Here is a 24,865-nt window from a genome sequence, read left to right on the forward strand (position 1 = left end):
TTTTGTTTAACATCTACTGTGTACTTGGTGGTTAGTTACTCCTTTACGTTGATGTTAGCTAGCTACTTACCATTCCCTTACAATACAACACTGACACATTTTCTCATGCATATTGTGTACATTGCTGTAATGCAGATGCAGGGTGTCTAAGGGTTGTACTAGGGTATGTGATGCTGTGTGTAAACTGCTATGTGACCTGAGACTGTGTGCTGTGTTCCAGGCCACGGGACGTCTGAGGGAGAGGGGACGTGATGGCTGCCTGGCAGGCATCCAGGTCCAGCAGCTCTTCTGCTCCAACAACCCCAACATCCCTGATCACCATCTGAAGGAGCTCAACATGAAGATCGACAATGCCTTACAGGTAGATGGTGCTCCCCGCAGGACCACCACAGCCTTGGTCAATGTCTGAAATGACACCCTGTTCCCCAATATAGGCTTGTGCACTGCTTTTGACCAGAGCCTTATTCCTGGTAATTTTCCCTGTAAAGTGGAATATTTTTTATCAGGGCTCTGGTCAAAAGTATTGCACTATATATGAAATAGGGTTCCATTTCTGACTGGGTCAATAGTGCCCTACAGCACAAGGGCTGCTTCAAATCAATGTGTTGATGGCTTGGATATGAAAGGACTGAATGAAGCAATAGCCAGCCTGACTTACGTACATGTTGAGTTTATACAAATGTATTTTATATTTTCTTTTGCCAGGCTTATAAAGCAGCACTAGAAAGTATGGGCCACAGTGAATATGCACTGAAGGCTGGCTTTCACCTCAATCCCAAATCTGTGGAGGCAGCTTTACAGGTATGTTTACTCTAAGCACAGGATGTATTACAGCTCATTAGGAATGGTAAAGCCTTGGATTATAGTGGCTGTGATAAGGGCAAAACCCTGTCTCTAACCTATTTGTCTGCGCCTGTGTCTCTCGCTCTACTATGTAGGGTTGCTGCAGTGAGGCAGAGGCCCAGCAGGCTGGCAGGATGCAGACCATCTCCCAGCCCATTCAGTGTGAGCTGCCCACCATCCCTGTGCAGATTGGCGCCCACTTCCTCAAAGGAGTGTCCTTCAACGAGTCAGCGGCTGACAACCTCAAACTGAAAACGGTATGCCCTGCAGGACTTGACGTTATAGAATGTTCAGATATTGCATAGAACATATATGATTGTCTGTCATGTTAAATTGGGTGTCATCAGCTCGGGAGTCGAATTCAGCTCTATTTATTACATTTCTATCTGCAACATTCTGAATACACCCCTGGCCTTGGCTCGCTCTCAACCTGGCGCTAGGCTACTGTGATGGGTGGTTTCCTAAGTCTTTCATAGTCCGACCTTGCTGACCAGAATGGATCACTCTGCTCTCTCTAGGAAATGAGAGCCACTTAGACGGTCATTTCAACCACTGATGACTTACGTGGGCTGTGAGTCTTGTATTTGGCAAGGCTTTAATGTTTTGACGTGGATGTCTTAACACTTATTCCATGGTACATCTGATGCCTTGGGTCTGGATAGAATCAGCATCTGCTTCGTTAGTTTACAGATGGATTCTCCCCCAGTCTGTGGGACAAAACTAACTTGTATGATAATTGCACACACTATCTGTCAGTTATCTGACTCACCATTTACCGAATTCAGAAATAAACAGCACATTCATCAGGACCCTTTAAACTAGAGAGCCTAGACACTTTAACAAGAGGGGACTAAGTCCCTGGACTTTGTAGTTGCTACTGTTTCCTGTTCTGGTGTATGTTCGTGTTTTAGAAGAGATGAATAGGACCCACACTCACTATTGCTCCACCATGCCTTTATTTGTCAAAAAAATTAACAAAGTTTCAATTAGAGGTCGACCAATTAATCGGAATGGCCGGTTAATTAGGGCCGATTTCAAGTTCTCATAACAATCGGAAATTGGTATTTTTGGACACCGATTTGGCAAGAAATATATATATATATATATATTTTTACACCTTTATTTAACTAAGCAAGTCAGTTAAAAGCACATTCTTATTTTCAATGACGGCCTAGGAACGGTGGGTTAACTGCCTTCAGGGGCAGAACGACAGATTTTTACCTTGTCAGCTCGGGATTCAATCTTGCAACCTCACGGTTAACTAGTCCAACGCTCTAACCACCTGCCTTTGCACTCCACGAGGAACCTGCCTGTCACGCGAATGCAGTAAGAAGCCAAGGTAAGTTGCTAGCTAGCATTAAACTTATCTTATAAAAAACAATCAATCATAATCACTAGTTAACTACACATGGTTGACGATATTACTAGTGTATCTAGCGTGTCCTGCGTTGCATATAATCGATGCGGTGCGCATTCGCGAAAAAGGACTGTTGCTCCAACGTGTACCTAACCATAAACATCAATGCCTTTCTTAAAATCAATACACAAGTATATATTTTTAAACCTGCATATTTAGTTACTATTGCCTGCTAACATGAATTTATTTTAACTAGGAAAATTGTGTCACTTCTCTTGTAACAGAGTCAGGGTATATGCAGCAGTTTGGGCCGCCTGGTTCGTTGCGAACTGTGTGAAGACTATCTTCCTAACAAAGACAGCCAACTATGCCAAACGGGGGATGATTTAACAAATGCGCATTTGCGGGAAAAAAAGCACAATCATTGCACGACTGTACCTAACCATAAACATCAATACACAGAAGTATATATTTTTAAACCTGCATATTTAGCTAAAAGAAATCCAGGTTAGCAGGCAATATTAACCAGGTGAAATTGTGTCACTTCTCTTGCGTTCATTGCACGCAGAGTCAGGGTATATGCAACAGTTTGGGCCGCCTGGCTCGTTGCGAACTAATTTGCCAGAATTTTACGTAATTATGACATAACATTGAAGGTTGTGGAATGTAACAGGAATATTTAGACTTATGGATGCCACCCGTTAGATAAAATACGGAACGGTTCCGTATTTCACTGAAAGAACAAACTTTTGTTTGAGATGATAGTTTCCGGATTCGACCATATTAATGCCCTAAGTCTCGTATTTCTGTGTGTTATGTTATAATTAAGTCTATGATTTGATAGAGCAGTCTGAGCGATGGTAGGCACCAGCAGGCTCATAAGCATTGATTCAAACAGCACTTTCCTGCGTTTTGCCAGCAGCTCTGCTGTTTATGACTTCAAGCCTATCAACTCCCGAGGTTAGGCTGGTGTAACCGATGTGAAATGGCTAGCTAGTTAACGGGGTGCGCGCTAATAGCGTTTCAAACGTCACTCGCTCTTAGACTTGGAGTAGTTCCCCTTTCTCTGCATGGGTAACGCTGCTTCGAGGGTGGCTGTTGTCGATGTGTTCCTTGTTCGAGCCCAGGTAGGAGCGAGGAGAGGGACGGAAGCTATACTGTTACACTGGCAATACTAAAGTGCCTATAAGATCATTCAATAGTCAAAGGTATATGAAATACAAATGGTATAGAGAGAAATAGTCCTATAATTACTATAATAACTACAACCTAAAACTTCTTACCTGGGAATATTGAAGACTCATGTTAAAAGGAACCACCAGCTTTCACATGTTCTCATGTTCTGAGCAAGGAACTTAAACGTTAGCTTTCTTACATGGCACTAATTGCACTTTTACTTTCTTCTCCAACACTTTGTTTTTGCATTATTTAAACCAAATTGAACATGTTTCATTATTTATTTGAGGCTAAACTGATTTTATTGATGTATTATATTAAGTTAAAATAAGTGCTCATTCAGTATTGTTGTAATTGTCATTATTACAAATAAATGTAAAAAAAAATTGGCCGATTTTAATCGGTATCGGCTTTTTTTTGCCCTCCAATAATCGCTATCGGCATTGAAAAATCATAATCGGTCGCCCTCTAGTTTCAATCCAAAGTGGATCTTTATCAGGTCCACATTAGTGCCTTGCAGCAGAAGTCTTGTGTTTTCACACCGGCCACCCTGTTTTGTATCCTCAGCACACCATGTTGCAGCTCATTAAAGAGGCAGTGGGGCAGAACGGAGTGACCCCCCGGGACGACTCCCCCGTCACTGAGGTCCTCAACCAGGTCTGCCCTTCCAGCTGGAGAATGGCCTGCAAGACCGCCGTCCAGTTACTGTTCGCTCAGGCGGGACTGGTGAGTACAAAGCACTTAAGATGTCAACAAGGGCAGCCAAGTCACCCAGCTTAAAATACTTGTCTCATTAGATGTCAACAAACTGTTGTCTCAACTTAAATTAGCTGATGGATTGTTTTGCTTTAGCAGTAGGGCCATGTGGTTCAACCAACTTCACTTATTTTATGAAAAGGTAAAGGAATATTTAATTTGTTATAGTGAATCTGCCCAAGGCAGGGATCTCTAACTCTACAGCCTCTGCTAAGTGAAGCCTCTACATTATAGCTCCGGGCCAGGCTGCAAGTTGTAGTCTATTGTAACCTAGAAACCATTGTTTGGGAGGTGTAATCGAGATGATGGGAAGATATGTTAGGTTCCTTTGAACGGCCAAGAGGTGTAAACAAACTCATTGTAGACACAGTGAAGCCAACATTCCTGCAGCATCTGGGTAAAGGATGGGGTCATCTGGTTGGTTCTTCAAACAGATCTTTGGCTGTTCACTTTGAAACGAGTCTCCCCCAGCCAACAGAGAGAAAGCATCAGTCCTCCTACTCTACTTTGTTTATTTCCTCAGTGTGGTCTGTAATATTTAGTGCGTTAGGCCTGGGGAGTGTTCTTATCCACCCATCAACAGCGCTGAGTGTAAAACAAACCCTGGTGGTGGATGGGAGCTTTACATGAACTCCTTATCTGAGTTATGAGCTCTGAAGAACACAGACAGTGGGAGCCTGAATAGCAGCATAAGAGAAGACCACCTTCTCTTAACATTACTCAGAGTGGATCTGCCAGACAGTGAAAATGGCTTTGTTATTTCTGGGATGTTAATTTTCAAGTTCCCAACATCTAAATTGGCCAATTCTCCTTTTTTTTGTGGGCCTATGCTGCTGCATCTCGCTCTCGTTTTTCACTCTCTCTGCTTGTGAGTCAGGGACCTGGTGGGTGTGGCGGTATGTTTCTCTCACAGGCCTTGACTCAGCCCTCTGACTGCCCAGGGGTCCTGAGGATACACCTGCTATATAAATGACAATAGGCTGACTTCCTATGAGACTGGAAGGGTCCTCCCTCCCCATGACCCAGTTGCATTTGCCTCTTTCAAAGAACTACTGGAAAATATTGGGCTGGATACCTGGAAGCGTGGATATTTGTTTTCACCCAAAGTAGCTTACATTGCCTTTGCCCACATGCTCTGACTATGGGCAGAGTTAGTACTAGATCTTATTTCATTATATCCATTTTCTATTTTAGAGGAGACTGGTGCGTTAGAGTACCAATTTCTTTCCACAATATCTGCTTTGCTTACAGTCAGTCGAGATAAAAAGGGCCAATATAATCCTGTAGAATTGCTTGCACAAGCGTAACTGACTGAGTGAATGCATTCTATTAGAAGCTGTGCTGATGCAACTCTCTGACTGTGGACAGGTGGTTGTTGACACTGCTCAGATCGAGAACAAGGAAGCCTATGCTCCACAGATTGCTCTGGAGGGCTCCAGAGTTGTGGTACAAGTACCCTCCACATGGTGAGTAGGATTATTCATAATTGTCTCTTCTGCCCTCTGCTTTTCCACAATCTGCTTGCTTTACAGGTCCAAAAAAGAATTTGGCTTGCTTTAGTAGTTTTATCTTCGCAAGGGAATTCCAAGTATTCAGAACCCTTAGCCATACAATTGGCTAAATCAGCAAACTACATACTTTCTATCCACAAAAGCCAACACTGGACTCAATCAACTATCATATTTGGACAGTAAAGTATTAACAGACCTATAAATGTATTTGTATTATGTTGGACATGCCAGTCGTGCTGTGTCCTGACTGTCCTGTGTGTAGGTGCCTGAAAGAGGACCCAGCCACCATGTCTCTGTTGCAGCGGAGTCTGGACCCAGAGAAGACCCTCGGCCTGGTGGACGTGCTATATACCGCCGTCTTTGACATCAATAGGTGGAAGGAGTGCAAGTGAGTGGATGTGTATTGTCCAAGGCATTTTCACGTTTGCATTTTTAATTCCTAGAAAGAATCAACCTGCTGTGTGTTCGCATTGGTTGACAGAGGTGTAGCTCTCATTCTCAAGCTTTAGTTTACATTTGCCCCGAAAGAAAATCTTAAACGCTAGCTAGCTATTGTAATTTTCCATGCCATTGAATGCTTATTATTGTCTCCCTCCACAGAGAACAGGCCTTGCCTACCATTCAGATGCAGTTACAGCGGGAGAGCCCTGATTACGGGATGCAGGTAGACCTGCCTTCTGGAAATGGCTCCAAAGCCTACAGTGGCCTGCCCAAAACTATCTCCAAGCTAACTTCCAAATTCACAAAGAAGGCCTCTTCCAGCTCTGTGTCCAGTGGTGGGGGCAGCTACTCCATCCCCAGCACCCCGTCCCATAGCATGCTCTCTAGCAGCAGCTCTGAAGACAAGCAGTTCAAGAGCCTGGGCCACGCAGTAGACGGGAGACTGCAGAGCATCTTACAGCTAGGCAACCTGTCCAGCAACCTCGACCCCACCCAGCCCCAGAACGGTTCAGTGTGTGACGACCAGGGCATGAAGCTCCCCACGGACCAGGAGATGCAGGACGTCATTGACTTTCTCTCAGGTTTCAACATGAGCAAGTCCCAGCAAGCCTCCCCACTGGTCAAAAGGAGGAACTCTGTAGCGTCTGCCAACGCCGCCGAGCTGAAGCCCCCGAGCGGCGCCACCGACCGAACCCCAATCTCCCAAGCGGTCTCCCACAGTTCACTGCAGCCCCCTACCCAGAGTATGCCGCAGCAGCAGCAGCCACCACCACCGCAGCAGCCCTCCCAGCAGGCACTGCAGTACTACCAACACCTCCTCCAGCCTATTGGGCAGCAGCAGCATGCTCCACCTCAGCTGCCCTCCCAACAGCCTCCACCCCAGGCTCTTCCCCAGCAGAGAATGCCAAGTAAGTGGCTGAGTGGTTCCAGCCAGCAGCAGCCTCATCCCCAGGGCCCCCCTCCCCCAGCAGGGCTCTCCCCCCTGGGGCCCATTGGCCAGTGGGGCTCACCTGGCCTCCCAGACCTGAGCTCGGACCTGTACAGCCTGGGGCTGGTCAGCACCTACATGGACAGTGTCATGTCTGAGATGCTGGGGCAGAAACCACAAGGTCCTCGCAACAACACCTGGCCCAACAGGGACCAGAACGAGGGTGTGTTTGGGGTGCTGGGAGACACTTTGCCCTTTGACCCTGCAGGTGAGTCATTTTCCCCCCCTTATATCCACAAACCCAGATAACACTGGGTTTCTCTGACTAATGTGTGGGTGGTGTTCAGTAGGGAGTGAACATTTTGGAACAGAGTGAATTGGGGGAGGTACTACGGTGTTCCTCACTGAACATAACCTAGGTGGTTGATTACACTTTAGAGCAGTGTGTGATCTGCATATTGTCATGTTGAAGGATGCAGTTAACTACAAAGGCTCCATATAATAGCAATGAAAGTTGGTCAAAGTGTAGCCAGTGAGAGCCAGTGTCTTGACCTCGGGTAAAGAAAAGTGGCCTCCTTTAGGACGGTGTTCCCCCCCCCCCCCCCATTATCAGTAGGCTGTCTGGGTTGTGAGGCAGGCAGCTCACAGCCTCCAGGGATTCCATGGTAGGAGAGAACTGTCAGCAGTGGGGCTTGGAGCTGTGTTGACTGGGCTGTTTCATTAAAGACTGAGAAGGAAAAGGGAGACTACTGTTTAGCACTGCAGTCATTATGCCTGGAGAGGATATGTTGCTTTAGATTTTTCTTGGGGTTTTGTGATGTGCTTACATAATCTCATTGTAACCATTAAAGCCATTTGGGGTGGTGATATTTTGCTGACAGAAAAATGTATGATATGATTTCCTGAATGAATAGCGGCCATTATCAGGTGCAAGTGAAAATCCTTTATAGCCACATCTCTCATTCAGATACATTTTCAAAAACTCTGAACTACAGGACCTTACTAGAATCTCTCCAAATGCACTGTAAATGTAGGTTGTTGTCTGACAGTGAGCAGCTGTCCCCTGCACCCCCCCCCCCAGCAGTTCTGATTTGTCATTTTAAATGTTATGCTGAATTTACAATGTGTCAGTTAATGTTTTTACAGTGCAGCAGACGCTTTTTATTTCAGAGCGGAGGCCATTTGTGTTCAGCTGACTTACGGCTATTGTGATTTTTCTGCTATGCTAGACAGTCTGGCTGAATGGTTTGAGCTGTGGAGTGCAAACACACAGAGAAAAGCTGAGGATGTCAAACTGAACTATTTTTTTTTCTCCCTTTCATATGCAGTTGGTTCTGACCCCGAGTTTGCGCGTTACGTTGCCGGAGTCAGCCAGGCCATGCAGCAGAAACGGCAGGTGCAGCAAATCCGTCGACCCAGCAACACCCGCGGCAACTGGCCCGTCTCTGATGAGCAGCACAGGACCTGGTCCCACCCAGAGTACTACAGCGAAGGGTACGTTCCCCAATCACACCTAACATCTCATTGATACACACATCTCTGTATATGGCATAGGGCTCTATATAGTCCGCCCAAAGTAGTACTACAGGGTATGTTCATTCAAGGCTCTATACACCACTCCATCTCACATGCCTACTAGTACAATTTATTCACACCTCTTTGTATATAACATCTCTCTAAAGTATGCCAATCAATCTTACATGCCTCTTAGTGATGTTCGATTTGTAAGAACAAGATGTTCATAGTGTTTCAAGTAGTTCTGACTGAGAATGCTACTTATGTGAAACAGGGAGGCGGTCAACAGCAGCTGGTCAGCCAATCAGGGAGACTCTGCCAGCTCCAGTGATGAGACGTCCTCAGCCAATGGGGACAGCTTGTTCTCCATGTTCTCTGGACCTGATCTTGTTGCCGCCGTCAAACAAAGAAGGTACAACTGAGTCACCATGTGTGTTACTGTTCTTTTGGTTTCCCTACAACCTGTTTTGTTATTCATGAAGTGAACTATTGATATTGTGCTGTAGAGCTTCATGTCTCTGCTTCTGCCTGTAGACAACACAGCTGTGGTGAGCATGAGGTGTGTACCCTGCCCTCTCCTCCCCTCCATCACTTGGGAGATGATAATAACCAGGTAAGGAAAGAGTGTACTTAGGAGTCTGTGTGCAGCACAGTAATTGAGACAGAAAATGTAAGCCCCTATTGTTCACTACATTTATTTTATTTGGAATCCCTTTAAATGTTAACATTTACCCCCTTTTATTTATTTTTGCTACAGATTTTGTATTGATCAACTCCCATTTCCATCCATTCTACTCCACAGGAAAGCAAAACAAAAACTTGGCCGCCAAAGGCCCCATGGCAGCACTCCGCTCACACTCAACACAACACCATGCCCAATCCAAGCTCTTCCCTGTACCAGATGAACATCCCTTCCAGCCAATGGTGTGATTCCATGCAGATGTTACAGTCGCCGGTGTGGTCCACTGCCAGTGACTGCCCTCCCTCCACCGGGATCTCCTCTGGCTTCTCTCACTACACCCAGCAGCAACAACAGCACAAACCCATCAGCAAGGGCTTTAAATCCTTCCCCATCAAACATGAGCACAGGCCCTCCTACCTTCACCAGTACTGATACAGACCAAACAAATGAGTCCATTGGTATGGTAAAATACTTGTAGCTGTATTTCTGAAGCAAGTAATGTTGCCCTTTTGGAATAACCATTAACTTCAAAACAGTCTAAGTATGTGTTTTAAGGCAAAATTGAATTGTTCATACTGGCTTAACATTGTGTTTTTCCATTTCAAATGCCCCCTATTTGAAAAAGACAGTCTAAACTGCCATGTAAAAAATGCATGTCCTACTGGCAGCAGATAGTATAAACTTTATCAGGCAGACATGCATGGCCATCATCCACTTTTCTTCTCCTTCTGAAAATGTAAGGGATAAGATTGTAGGGGGTGGGCTCTAAACGAGACACTCCAATTTCCCCCATAATTCTATGCTGTAACTGCCAAATCTCATGTAAGATGACTCAGACTACAGCTAACATCTACTGTTCCATAGCTTGTAAATTACTGAAGTTGAAATATAAATAATAATTTACTACTTTTTATTAAGAGGCTTTGAGCAGGCTCAGCATACATAAATCATTGCAATTGAAAAAAATAACTTTTTCAGCAACTGACAGAGTAAAAAATATATAGCAGTAACTATGTGCCATGTTGGTATTAATAGCACTTTCACAATATTATTTTCCAACCAAAGCGTTGTTCAGAAGATAAATGGTGCTGAGAGAAGTCAGATTAAAGTTACGAGTCCTAGGGAAAGTCTTTGATCAAAACGCGCATTCATTTCCTTTTCTTTCCCTGATTTGGCAGTTCGCTTCAGAATGACTAACTCATAAACCTAATGTTTGTTCCTTTTAAAATACAATATTTTCGTGTACAAATATTGACAGTATTAATCTTATTTTTGTATTTTCTTACATGTTATACCATATTACAACCCCCCCCCAAGATATGAAGGCACATTAATTTCTTTAGTACAGAGTTTAACTACACCATATATCTAAAGGTTACCAAATATGCCATTATAAACACTAAAACATTGAGTAGGGTATTTTTTAGCCCATGTTTCTATGGCTACGGGCTGTATTTAAATGCCCAGAATGTTACATTTTTGATGTTTGCGGATGCCAATGTTGCCTGTATTTATGAAATGACACCATGTTTTCTGAAAACTAACATACTTACCATGTTTACAGAGATTTGTTTGCTGTATATACCTTTTTATAGTTCTGTGCTTTGCACAATCAAAATATAGGGTGTGTTGCTTTGTCTGTGTTTCCCAAACTTTTGCTGCCTTTTTTCTCATCTTTATAGACCTTGGACTGTAACCATTAATTAGCATCTTTCAGCTGTGTCAAAATGGTTAACTAGTGGCATCTACAAAAAAAAAGAAAATGTTACCCTGACAGAAGATATGAAGGGGGACTGCTTGGCTTATGTTGCTTATTGTTCTCTTGAGCTGGCAACTGAATCTTCCCAAGTGTACCAGCAATGCAACAACAAAAAAATAATAAAAATGACTAGCAATTGAATGTTTATTTTCTATGACAAATTACAGTATGATCCTTTTCTTTGAGGGGTGACAGGCTGTTGCACTTGGACCTTTAAGTGAAATCCTTTGTCAGTATAATAGCCATTGACCAAGGCTACCCGTCGTAGTGTATTTCAAACTTAACAATTCTGGGACCCAATGCTGGTGGTGATTTGTTCACGAACTGACCTGTTGGGAGTAATGATATTCTGTGACAGCTCCGTATGCCCAAACTATTAAATGCACCCCATGTTACTTTACAGCACTAGGTCAGGAAAGAACTCCTGGGCAGAAAAAAAATAGCAAACTTTATTTTCAATAAAATAAAAGATGTGAATCAATTCAGAGGAGAAAAAAATTGGAATCGGAGTCAATTTGCAACCTGTCACTGGTTAACATCGACAAACAATTGAAACAGTCAAGCAATGAATGCAGCTGGTTGCATTTTCATTGAGGGACAACACATACATGTTTGGCTGACGTCTGCTATGGTTCCCAGGTACAGCCTGGATTCGAACTTGGACTGCAGTGCCTTAGACAGCTACGCCACTCTGAATCAGGTGTGTTCGTATAGAGCTGGTTAAAAACCTGCAAACCCAGTAGCTCCAGGAGAGGGGTTGACATCAACTCTAGGGGAAATAAATGGATGACGTTGAACTGACTGTACACATTCCATTGCATGTACTCTGTGATGCAACTGAAAGTTGGAAAATATGAAAAAAACTGTTACAGCTGGCAACTTGTTTACCAAAGCTACTACCTTGTATGATATGTAGGCCAAATAGCAAACCAGCGGTACTGCCACGAGGTAAAGTTGGTTTTATATTCAGACATTCGCCAAAAGCCATAACTAATTAATTGATTGTCACAGAAACATAAAAATAAACCATAAGTGTCTAGCATACTTTGACAACCTTTGCTTTGAGTGAACATTCCATATATATATCCAACATTCTATATAAATCATAAACGTTTTCACTGATTATGACAGAAAAATCTAACTAGGTATGAGTTTTCTTATGGCTGCAATCCCGATAACGGGATGATATGACAACAGCCAGTGAAAGTGCAGGGTGCCAAATTCAAAACAACAAATCTCATAATTAAAATTCCTCAGACATGCATGTTTCTTATACCATTTTAAAAGGTAATCTTGTTAATCCCACCAAAGTGTCTGATTTCAAATATGCTTTTCAGCGAAAGCACTACAAACGATTATGTTAGGTCACACCAAACCACAATAAGCACAGCCATTTCTCCAGCGAAAGATGGTCACAAAAAGCAGAAATATAGCTAATGAATCACTAACCTTTGATCTTCATCAGATGACACTCATAGGACTTCATGTCACACAATACATGCATGTTTTGTTTGATAAAGTTCATATTTATATTAAAAAATCTGAGTTTACATTGGCGCGTTACATTCACTAGTTCCAAAAACATCCAGTGATAGTGCATAGCCACATCGTTTCAACAGAAATACTCATCAATGTAGATGATAATACATGGAATTATAGATATACCTCTCAATGCAACCGCTGTCAGATTTTTTTTTTACTTTACGGAAAAAGCAAACCATGCAATAATCTGAGACGGAGCTCAGAAAAAGAGTCAAATTAGCCGCCATGTTGGAGTCAACAGAAACCAGAAATTACATGACAAATATTCCCTTACCTTTGATGATCTTCATCAGAATGCACTCCCAGGAATCCCAGGTCCACAATAAATGCTTGATTTGTTTCGATAATGTCCGTTATTTATGTCCAATTAGCTACTTTGGTTAGCGCGTTTGGTAAACAATTCCAAAGTCACAAAGCGCGTTCACTAAAACGTGACGAAATGTCCAAAAGTTCCGTAACAGTCAGTAGAAACATGTCAAACGATGTATTGAATCAATCTTTAGAATGTTGTTCAAATAAATCTTGAATAACGTTCCAACCGGAGAATTACATTGACTTCAGATGAGCGATGGAACGGAGCTGCCTCTCACGTGAACGCGCGTGGTCAAAGCACGGTCACCTCATGGCAGTGGTGACTCATTCCTGTCTCCTTCGACCCCCCGTCACAGTAGAGTCATGAGACAAAGTTCTACTGACATCTAGTGGAAGCCGTAGGAAGTGAAAACTCATCCATATCTCGCTGTAATTTCAATGGGAGCTTGGTTGAAAATCTACCAGCCCCAGAAGAAATCCAAACAGGAAGTGGAACTTCTCAGGTTTTTGCCTGCCATATGAGTTCTGTTATACTCACAGACATAATTCAAACAGTTTTAGAAACTTCAGAGTGTTTTCTATCCAATACTACTAATAATAATATGCATATATTAGCAACTATGACTGAGGAGCAGGCCGTTTACTCTGGGCACCTTTCATCCAAGCTACTCAATACAGCCCCTGCAGCCATAAGAAGTTATTCTATAAATGTCTGATTTGTTTTGATTTTATAGAAATACATCAAATATATGAAATGCCATTTAAAGCTGTATAAATCAATAACTAATTCACCGTTTGTTACAGAAACATCAAACTAGGTATGATCTATTCTATACATGTCTAGCATACTTTTAAAACTTTTGTTTTGAGTAAAAAATCCAGTTTTGATTTGATAGAGGGTGTGTGATCAAAGTTTCAACGAGTCAGTTATACCCTGTTAGACGGGGCCTGGTATAAAATTCTGCATCTTCAGTCATATTAAATTAGATTACAGGGGAAAAAACTGGGATGAAGGGGTCAGGCCTGACTAACAAAGCAGACAGGTAGTTTGATCAAGACAACCAAGAGGATCAACATGGACATTCGACAGTGGAGATAAGGAAAACTAAGAGTGAACCATAACATACACTACCGTTCAAAAGTTTGGGGTCACTTAGAAATGTCCTTGTTTTTAAAAGCACATTTTTTGTCCATTAAAATAACATCTAAAAGGATCAGAAATACAGTGTAGACATTGTTAATGTTGTAAATGACTGCTTTTTAATGCAATCTTTGGAGAATAAAATCAATGACCTATGCGCAAGATTAAACTACCAACATCTTATGCTTCACGGAGTTGTGGCTGAACGATGACACTATCAACATACAGCTGGCTGGTTGTACCGGCAGTATAGAACAGCGGCGGCGGACTATGTACAGCTGGTGCACGACATCTAAGGAAGTCTTGAGTTATTGCATCTCATGATAAGCTGTACAGTCGTGGCCAAAAGTTTTGAGAATCACACAAATATTAATTTTCATAGTCTGCTGCCTCAGTTTGTATGATGGCAATTTACATATACTCCAGAATGAGATGAAGAGTGATCAGATGAATTGCAATTAATTGAAAAGTCCCTATTTGCCATGCAAATGAACTGAATCTCCCAAAAACATTTCCACTGCATTTCAGCCTTGCCATAAAAGGACCAGCTGACATGTCAGTGATTCTCTCGTTAACACAGGTGTGAGTGTTGACGAGGACAAGGCTGGAGATCACTCTGTCATGCTGATTGAGTTCAAATAACAGACTGGAAGCTTCAAAAGGAGAGTGGTGCTTGGAATCATTGTTCTTCCTCTGTCAACAATGGTTACCTGCAAGGAAAAATGTGCCGTCATTATTGCTTTGCACAAAAAGGGCTTCACAGGCAAAGATATTGCTGCCAGTCAGATTGCACCTAAATCAACCATTTATCGGATCATCAAGAACTTCAAGGAGAGCGGTTCAATTGTTGTGAAGAAGGCTTCGGGGCACCCAAGAAAGTCCAGCAAGCGCCAGGACGTCTCCTAAAGTTGATTCAGCTGCGGGATCGGGGCACCACCAGTACAGAGCTTGCTCAGGAATGGCAGCAGGCAGGTGTGAGTGCATCTGCACGCACAGTGAGGCGAAGACTTTTGGAGGATGGCCTGGTGTCAAGAAGGGCAGCAAAGAAGCCACTTCTCTCCGGGAAAAACATCAGGGACAGACTGATATTCTGCAAAAGGCACAGAGATTGGACTGCTGAGGACTGGGGTAAAGTCATTTTCTCTGATGAATCCCCTTTCCGATTGTTTGAGGCATCCGAAAAAAAGCTTGTCCGGAGAAGACAAGGTGAGCGCTACCATCAGTCCTGTGTCATGCCAACAATAAAGCATCCTGAGACCATTCATGTGTGGGGTTGCTTCTCAGCCAAGAGAGAGTGGGCTCACTCACAATTTTGCCTAAGAACACAGCCATGAATAAAGAATGGTACCAACACATCCTCCGAGAGCAACTTCTCCCAACCATCCAGGAACAGTTTGGTGACGAACAATGCCTTTTCCAGCATGATGGAGCACCTTGCCATAAGGCAAAAGTGATAACTAAGTGGCTCAGGGAACAAAATATTGATATTTTGGGTCGATGGCCAGGAAACTCCCAGACCTTAATCCCATTGAGAACTTGTGGTCAATCCTCAAGAGGCGGGTGGACAAACAAAAACCCACAAATTCTGACAAATTCCAAGCATTGATTATGCAAGAATGGGCTGCCATCATTCAGGATGTGGCCCAGAAGTTAATTGACAGCATGCCAGGGCGGATTGCAGAGGTCTTGAAAAAGAAGGGTCAACACTGCAATTATTGACTCTTTGCATCAACTTCATGTAATTGTCAATTAATGCTTGTAATTATACTTCAGTATTCCATAGTAACATCTGACAAATATCTAAAGACACTGAGGCAGCAGACATTATGAAAATTAATATTTGTGTCATTCTCAAATGTTTTGGCCACGACTGTAGACCATACTATCTGTATTTTTCGTAGCTGTTTACATACCACCACAGTCAGAGGCTGGCACTAAAACAGCATTGAATGTTCTGTATTCCGCCATAAGCAAACAAGAAAATGCTCACCCAGAGGCGGCGCTCCTAGTAGCTGGGGACTTTAATGCAGGGAAACTTAAATCTGTTTCACCAAATATCTATCAGCATGTTAAATGTGCAACTGGGGGACTCTGGACCACCTTTACGCAACACAGAGACACATACATACACAGCCCTCCTTCGCCCTACATTTGGCCAATCTGACCATAATTCTATCCTCCTGATTCCTGCTTACAAGCAAAAATTAAAGTAGAAAGAACAAGTGACTAGATCAATAAAAAAGTGGTCAGATGAAGCAGATGCTAAGCTACAGGACTGGAATATGTTCCGGGATTCCTCCGATGGTATTGAGGAGTACACCACATCAGTCATTGGCTTCATCCATAAGTGCATCGATGACGTCATCCCCACAGTGACCGTACGTACGTACATACCCCAACCAGAAGCCATGGATTACAGGCAAAATCCGCACTGAGCTAAAGGCTAGAGCTGCCGCTTTCAAGGAGCGGGACTCTAGCCCGGAAGCTTATAAGAAATCCCGCTATGCCCTCCGACAAACCATCAAACAGGCAAAGTGTCAATACAGGACTAAGATCGAATCGTACTACACTGGCCCTGATGCTCGTCAGGTGTGGCAGGGTTTGCAAACCATTTCAGACTTCAAAGGGAAGCACAGCCGAGAGCTGCCCAGTGACACGAGCCTACCAGACAAGCTAAACTACTATGCTTGCTTCGAGGCAAATGGCACTGAAACATGAATGAGATCACCAGCTATATCTTAGACTGGCCAATAAAAATACAAGTTTAAGATGGGCAAAATAACACAGACACTGGACAGAGATATGTTTTTTTCTTTGCAACTCTGCCTAGAAGGCCATCATCCCGGAGTTGCCTCTTTACTGTTGAAATTGAGACTGGTGTTTTGCGGGTACTATTTAATGAAGTTGCCAGTTGAGGACTTATGAGGCGTCTGTTTCTCAAACTAGACACTAATGTACTTGTCATTTTGCTCAGTTGTGCACCAGGGCCTCCCACTACTCTTTCTATTCTGGTTAGAGCCAGTTTGCGCTGTTCTGTGAAGGGAGTAGTACACAGCGTTGTACGAGATCTTCAGTTTCTTGGCAATTTCTCACATGGAATAGCTTTCATTTCTCAGAACAAGATTAGACTGATGAGTTTCAGAAGAAAGTTCTTTGTTTCTAGCCATTTTGAGCCTGTAATCGAACTCACAAATGCTGATGCTCCAGATACTCAACTAGTCTAAAGAAGGCCAGTTTTATTGCTTCTTTAAATCAGGACAAAACTTTTCAGCTGTGCTAACATAATTGCAAAAGGGTTTTCTAATGATCAATTAGCCTTTTAAAATGATAAACTCTTGGATTAGCTAACACAGCGTGCCATTGGAACACAGGAGTGATGGTTGCTGATAATGGGCCTCTGTACGCCTATGTAGATATTCCATAAAACAAACCGTTTCCAGCTACAATAGTAATTTACAACATTAACAATGTCTACACTGTATTTCTGATCAATTTGATGTTATTTTAATGTACAAAATGTTTTGCTTTCTTTCAAAAACAAGGACATTTCTAAGTGACCCCAAACTTTTGAAAGGTAGTGTACGTATATACATATTAGCATGGGTATTGAAAGATACCAGAGGATGGATAACAAAAAGAAGCACAAATATAAGAAAAGGACAGTACATGTTTTGTTTTTGTGCTAAATGTATACATTATGATTTGCCTCTGAACTGTATGTGAACCCTTCTGCAATCTACTGGCACTAACCATTAAAAACTACAACTTCAACCAGGCTGTCCCTATGCTATTTGCTCTCTTTCTCTCTTAAACTGCTAGCACAAACCCTATGTGAAAATTGGGCTTTTCACGAAAGATCATGAAAAAAATATCAACTGGCCCAAATCAGCTCTACATAATTCAGCAGGGAGGTGTGCAACTACCACACATTATACCCATTATACCAATGGAGAAACTATGCCACCTACATAGGTATTACCATATCCCTTTCAATTCACATTCCTTGCAGAAATAACTATTTGCAAACCTTTTAAAATGTCCAGAAAGTGGTTTTAGAAGGGTATTTATACTTTAAAAGACATATTGTATATGAATGGATGGGGATTAAAGAATTCTGCCAGTGTTCTAATGTCCTAGTTTCATATTTTTTTCTTTACTTCAAACTCTATATATCCAAGTGAGCCTATGAGGACCTTGGGGATCAGATTTACCATTATACCCATTGATCAAACGTATAACAGATAGACACTGCTCAAAAGGAGTTGTTTGTGATATCTACAGTCAGTTACCACTTTATTAGGTTCACCACCCTATTCACAAAAATAAATTGCTCCTACATACACCAAGTCCTGTGGTCTTGGCTTGCTAGACACTAAAGCATGCAGCGAAGTATTCAGGTATTCTGTTACTGTTGTTTGAACTTTAGAATGTGTAAAATGACAGCACAGTCTGATGACTTTTGTAACTCAGAAAAGTTCAAAAACTTGTACTGACTAATGAACTCCAACTGAACTTAACTTGAACAGTCCATCTCCTTTCCCAGTTCCATCAACAGTTTTGAATTCACGCTGTTCCAGATGCAAAGGGGATTGTACCTAATAAAGTGACCAATGAATCTATAGACTTTCCAGAATGTGTTCTGGGAATAACCGGGTATTAAACATTTGGCTGTAAGTGTTGAACAGTTGAATCTATTACCTCAGGAGATGGTACCATTCAGCTTGTCTGGGGATGACAAAGAAGGACTTTAACAAAGCCAAAATAGAAAACAATTGGAAGGGGCCTCTTTGCCATTAAATTTGAGACATAAATGACTGTTTGTGCCTTGTAACTACTTTAAAATGTGTTACTGTTACACTAAAAATGTGAACATTGATTTGGCATACAATTTAAGATTGTAAACGTTGTACAACTTTATGTAAACATTGTCTAACTTCATATAGAACAAATTGTACTTGAAATGAACATTTCTTTAAAGTTATTGCAAATAAATGCATATTTTCACTTTTTTCTGTGACAATCAGTGAATTGGTTATTGATTTCTTCATCTTTAAATGCAATATGAGATGTTATGTATTTCTATCAAATCAAAACTTGAATTTCTACTCAAAGAAGCAAAGGTTGTAAAAGTATACTAGACGTTTATAGAAAGCATACCTAGTTTGATGATTCTGTGACAAATGGTGAATTAGTTATTGATTTATACCGCTTTAAATGTCATTTTATAGATTTGATGTATTTCTATAAAATCGAAACTGGAATTTCTATTCAAAACGGTGAATTAGTAGATTTTTACATTTTTAAATTGCTTTTGGCGAATGTCTCTTGAATGTCTGTTAAATGTGCGAATATAAAACCAACTTTACCTCGGTCTGTACTGCTAGCGAATGAGCTAGAAAGTTGTAAACATTCGAGAACGCAAACCAACATTCTAGCTAGCTAGATAAATGCTACATAGGTTTAACATAACCAAACTAATAGCTAACGTTACTTACTATTTGGATGGTTTCTTGGTTGATCTGAGCTTTTCCTCTATGTCTTTTCGGTACAAAGGCAACAGACATTTTGAGTTACATTGAATGATAGACGTTACCGCCTGGGATTTTCGGTCGTCACGATATGGAACGCCGTTTGGGTCTTAAAGCACGTGGTCAAAACGTATGGAACGCCGTTTGGGTCTTATAGTACGTGGTCAAAACGCGAAAGTTTTAATGCTGCGTGTGTAAAGTAAGCAGGTGCAAGCGCTAAATTAACGTCTTCACACCCAAAATTAACGCCTACACGTGTCAAATAAGCGCGTGCAAATGTGCTAAATAAACGGCTGCAAGCGGTCCTGCACATGTCAAATTAATGTCTACAGCTGCTAAATATTCACCTACACACGCTAATTTAACGCGTTCTTTAATATGCTAATTTTACCAGCCAATTTCCCTAGCTCCTCCTTTCATGAAATCGATGTACAGTCAGTTTGATGCAACAACATCACAGTTGAAGATGGCGAGAAGGAACTTCCATTTTGTTGTTTCTCCGTGCTTCCAGCAACAATCGCAGCAGTACTGTATTGGATTGCTTCATGAATGCTTGTCTCCAGATATGGTGTTCCCTCCAGAGTTAGGACGGACCATGGAGGAGAAAACAACACCGTCTGCTTGTTGAATGTAATACATATTGAAAATATTATTTAAAAAATAGAGCTACATGCATCCTTAAAATGTCTTCTTGACCTACACATTGATTACATTCTATAGTGAGTGATGCATGCGGCTCCATTTTTTTTTCTGTAAATCATTTTCAGAACGCAATTACATTATGTTTGACAGCTTTATTGCTTTCTCCGTGTTTTTGAAATGTATAAGCCTTTAAATGACCTTTTACAGACGACTTCTACAAACGAGGCTACACTTGTGGCAGCACCTATTCCTGTGCCCCCCCCCCCCATCTTCTGCACCACTTCTTGTGGCCCCCCTCCACCTATACCACTTCCTGTGGCCTCCCCTCCACCATTCCCTGAGGCTTATCTTCCACCTTCCCCACACTCTTCTGTTGATGTTGGTGATGACAATGAGTAAGTCATCCCTGTAAATAATTAAATGTCTTGTTATTACAGATGAATTGTGGGAAGTATCTGAGCTTTGTTTTTCTGAATGTCTCATTTAGTGTTGACCTCCAAACACTGCTGAAGTTAATGAGATGTCAACGAAATTAACGTGATGAGGGACAGCGTTTATGATTGTGCAATGAGAACCAGGGCTTCACAAGAGAAGGTCACGGTTGGTTTGTGGAGTATCCTTCATTTATTTGGCGTGGGCAACAGCCAAACAGTAGCCTGTGTGAAGTTGGGTTAATAAACCGTCAATTCTTAAACTCATTCCTCTGTCTGGACAATTCCTCCTTTATGATCTAGTCCGGTCATTACATTGGTGTTAGAAGTAGGATTGAGTTTACAAATTGAGGAACTGTGTTGGTCTTGACCCCGAGCAGCAGGAACGGTTGTGGCAGTTGTAGTTTGAATTCAGAGACAGCTTTGCGCTGAGTGAGGAAGAGGTGGGTCAGACTCATCTGGTGCAGCATGAGATCGACACAGGTGATGCTCGACCCATCAAGATGCGTCCCCGCCGTATCCCGCTGGTACGCCAGGAGGCGGCAGACAAGGCTGTGTTGGAGATGCAGCGGCAGACTTCATCGAGCCCTCAGACAGCCCCTGGGTGGCGCCAGTCGTCATGGTTCCTAAGATGGGGGGCAAGCTGAGGTTCTGTGCGGACTACAGGCGGCTGAATGAGGTAACCAGGAAGGACTCATACCCCGTACCACGTATCGATGAGTCGCTGGACCTGGTTAGGGGGTCCTCCTGGTTCTCCTCACTAGACCTCTGCAGTGGCTACTGGCAGGTGCCCCTCTCCCCAGAGGCCAGAGCCAAAACTGCGTTATTCACTAACAGAGGACACTGGCAGTTTAAGGTCCTGTGCTTTGGCCTGTGCAACGCTCCAGTTACTTTTGAGCGTTTGATGGACAGGGTGCTGGATGGCATCCCCCTACAGCAGTGTCTGGTATACCTCGATGACATCCTGGCCCATGGCAGCTCCTTCCAGTTAGCCCTGGTGGCGCTACGGCATGTGCTGGAGCGGGTGGCTGCCGCAGGTCTGAAGCTCCACCCCGAGAAGTGCCACTTCATGAGGAGAGAGGTGTCCTTCTTGGGCCACCAAGTGGGGAAGGAGAGGATCAGCACCATGGAGGACAAGGTCGGGGCTGTCTGAGACTGTCCCACCCCCACCAACCAGCATCAGCTGAAGAGCTTCCTGGGCCTGGCCTCGTACTACAGGAGGTTTGTACGGGGCTTCTCAAGTGTCACTGCACCCCTGAACCGCCTGCTGCCGAAGGACAAGGCCTTCACTTGGACAGTGGAGTGTGAGGAGGCCATCAACACCCTCAAACGTGCATTGATCGAGGCGCACGTGCTCGCCCCCCCCCTGACCTCACCTTGCCCTTTATCCTGGACACAGACGCAAGAAATGTGGGCATGGGTGGGATGCTGGCCCAGGTGGGGCCAGAGGGGGAGAGAGTGGTGGCGTACTTCAGCAAAACATTTGACAAACATGTGCGCCGCTACTGTGTCACCCGGATGGAGCTCTTGGCTGTTGTGGCTTCCGTCAAACACTTCAAGTACTACCTGGGTGGCCTGCCCTTTACTGTAACCACTCTGCTCTCCAGTGGCTCATGTCTTTCAGAGAGTCAGAGGGGCAGGTGGCATGCTGGTTGGAGGAGCTTCAGCCGTATGACTTCACAGTGGTACACAGGGCAGGGGCACGCCACTCCAACGCCGACGCCATGTCCCGTCGGCCCTGTACTGCAGACGGCTGCCGCCACTATGAGCGGAGAGAGGGACGTGAGAGAAAGCTGTGTGCAGAGGAGAGGGTCTGTGCAACAGTGTCGGGCGAGCGGGTCTGTCTGCTGTGAGCTGCAGACTGTCGATTGGCTGGATGGGGGCAGCAGCAGGGACAGGACACAGACCTACAGCCAGTGCTACAGTGGGTAGAGGCGCAGGTGAGGCCACCGTGGGAAGAGGTGACAGCGCTCTCACTCGCGACCAAAGGGTTGTGGTCAAAGTTTGAGAGACTGTGGCTGGCTGATGGCGTACTACAGCGGGCATGGAAGGAGTCAGCTACGGGAGAGGAGAGGTGGCAGGTGGTGGTCCCAAAAGCACTGCGGGAGGCTGTGCTCCAGAGTACTCATGGGGGGGTGGGGACTGGACACTTTGGGGTCACAAAAACACTACGCCGCCTCCGTCAGGGCTTTTACTGGGGCAGCACAAGAGGGATATGGAGGACTTTTGCCGCCGCTGTGACAACTGCACAGCGAGAAAGGGCCCCCCAGGCCGCTCTCATGCTCAGCTCCAACAGTTCCCAGTGGGGGCTCCCATGGAGAGGGTGGGAGTGGATGTAGTTGGCCCGTTCCCTACCACAGACAGTCCATCCACAGCAACCAAGGCAGAAACTTTGAGTCCCGTGTGTTCACCACCATGTGTGAGAGGCTGGGTATGCACAAGACGCACACTACTCCTCTCCATCCTCAAAGTGATGGCCTTGTGGAGCGCATGAACAAAACGCTTGGACAGCAGTTGGCCATCGTCTCTGCCAAACAACAGCGTGACTGGGACAAGCACCTGCCTATGGTCCTCATGGCATGCCGCTCCGCTGTCCAAGTCTCCACCTCCTGCCCGCCTGCCCTCCTCATGCTGGGGAGAGATCCGCACCCCTGCAGAGATGGCGTTTGGTCGACACCCGGATAGCCCTCATGTTTCCCCTGGGCCGGAGTATGCCCGGAGACTCCAGGACCGCCTGGAGACAGCCCACACCTTCGCCAGAGTGCAGCTGGTGAATGCAGGTGTGAGGCAGAAGAGGAACTATGACGTGCACACCCGGGGAAGGCACTTTGTGGCTGGGGAGCTGGTCTGGGGGGAGAAAGGTGGCACTGCACCGGGACAGGTTAGCCCCATACAGAGGGGCCTCTTCTGCCCAAACCCCAGGGACCCCCACAATTCCCTCTCTGCCATTGACATTCTCCATGCACCCACCCCCAGGTGCCGCAGACAAGGCTCCAGACAGCCCACTCCCCCTGTCTCCCTCCCTGTGTCACCGCGTGATTCCCCGGAGCCACGGCCTGTATTCCCCGTTCCCGCATCCTTGTCCCCCATATCCCTGCCTTCATCCCCTGGGTCCCAGAGGGGCAGCCCTCTGCCACGGATGGAGCCCCGTTTCACATCTGGACACTCTGCAACCATCACGGCCATGCAGGCAAAGGAGACCTCCGGGTTGCTTTGTTTGTTCCCTCGGGACGAGGGACTTTGTGGTGGGGGGGCTGTGTAGCGACCTGTGTTATGTGTTAGGCTATTAGTTGGTTGTTTTGTACTTCAAATCAACCTGCTATCTGCCAATCGTGGGAATGCCTGGAATGTTCTGATGCCGGGCATCCTGGTGGTTGGCGGAGTGGCGTGGAGGGGGGTTGGGCAGGGGGATGGAGCTTTGGAAGTTAAGACCAGGTTTAGCCATTGTTCTTTCTCTTACGTCTGGGCTTCACAAGAGAAGGTCACGGTTGGTTTGTGGGGTATCCTTCATTTAGGCGTGGGCTACGGTCAAACAGTAGCCTTTGTTAATAAACCGTCAATTCGTAAACTCATTCCTCTGTCTGGACAATTGTTCCTTTATGATCTAGTCCGGTCATTACAATATAATATGGCCGGGGTTCGAGGCTACCGGCGTTAGCTAAATTAGCTAGCAAGTATCTGACTTAGCTTATGCTAAGCACTGCTGATCCTGGTGCTAGTGTAACGGATGTGAAATGGCTAGCTAGTTAGCGGGTACGCGCTAATAGCGTTTCAATCAGTTACGTCACTTGCTCTGAAACCTAGAAGTAGTGGTTCCACTTGCTCTGCAAGGGCCGCGGCTTTTGTGGAGCGATGGGTAACGATGCTTCGTGGGTGTCTGTTGTTGATGTGTGCAGAGGGTCCCTGGTTCACGCCCGTTTACGGGCGAGGGGACGGTCTAAAGTTATACTGTTACACTAGATTAATGTTAGCTGCATTTTATAGCCAGTGATGAGAAACCGATCCTTCCACTGTAAACTAGCTGATAAACTTCACGATTCAGTAACAAATTTCAAAGACAAAACCGTTACCTTGTAAAGGTTCAAACTCTGTTTGCAGTGGAAAAGGAAGTTCCTTCAAACTGTGAAATCTGTTTGAAAGGAGAAGCTAGGGAAATTGGCTAGTAAAATTTGCATATTAAAGAACTCATTAAGTTAGCGTGTGTGGGTGTATATTTAGCAGCTGTATGCGTTAACTTGATGTGCGCAGGACCGCTTGCGGCCGTTTATTTAGCACATGTTAAACCGCCTGCAAGCACATTT

The 24,865-nt window shown here is 44.3% G+C and overlaps 1 protein-coding gene across 5 annotated transcripts in view; it reads left to right on the forward strand.

The window, feature by feature from the left end:
• The window catches only part of LOC139575845 (granule associated Rac and RHOG effector protein 1-like), a 47,432-nt gene extending 36,323 nt beyond the window's left edge, over window positions 1-11,109 (forward strand). For all 5 annotated transcript variants that reach the window (XM_071401202.1, XM_071401203.1, XM_071401206.1 and 2 more), the window contains 11 exons: window positions 221-361; window positions 706-801; window positions 939-1,100; window positions 3,944-4,102; window positions 5,501-5,598; window positions 5,906-6,031; window positions 6,244-7,280; window positions 8,341-8,506; window positions 8,802-8,939; window positions 9,062-9,140; window positions 9,330-11,109. In XM_071401202.1, the coding sequence (XP_071257303.1) occupies window positions 221-361; window positions 706-801; window positions 939-1,100; window positions 3,944-4,102; window positions 5,501-5,598; window positions 5,906-6,031; window positions 6,244-7,280; window positions 8,341-8,506; window positions 8,802-8,939; window positions 9,062-9,140; window positions 9,330-9,641 (2,514 nt within the window). In that variant the 3' untranslated portion in view covers window positions 9,642-11,109. The remainder of the gene's footprint in view (window positions 1-220; window positions 362-705; window positions 802-938; window positions 1,101-3,943; window positions 4,103-5,500; window positions 5,599-5,905; window positions 6,032-6,243; window positions 7,281-8,340; window positions 8,507-8,801; window positions 8,940-9,061; window positions 9,141-9,329) is intronic.
• Window positions 11,110-24,865: the final 13,756 nt, after the last annotated feature.

The sequence above is a fragment of the Salvelinus alpinus genome, chromosome 5 (assembly GCF_045679555.1).
Source record: "Salvelinus alpinus chromosome 5, SLU_Salpinus.1, whole genome shotgun sequence".
NCBI lineage: Eukaryota > Metazoa > Chordata > Actinopteri > Salmoniformes > Salmonidae > Salvelinus > Salvelinus alpinus.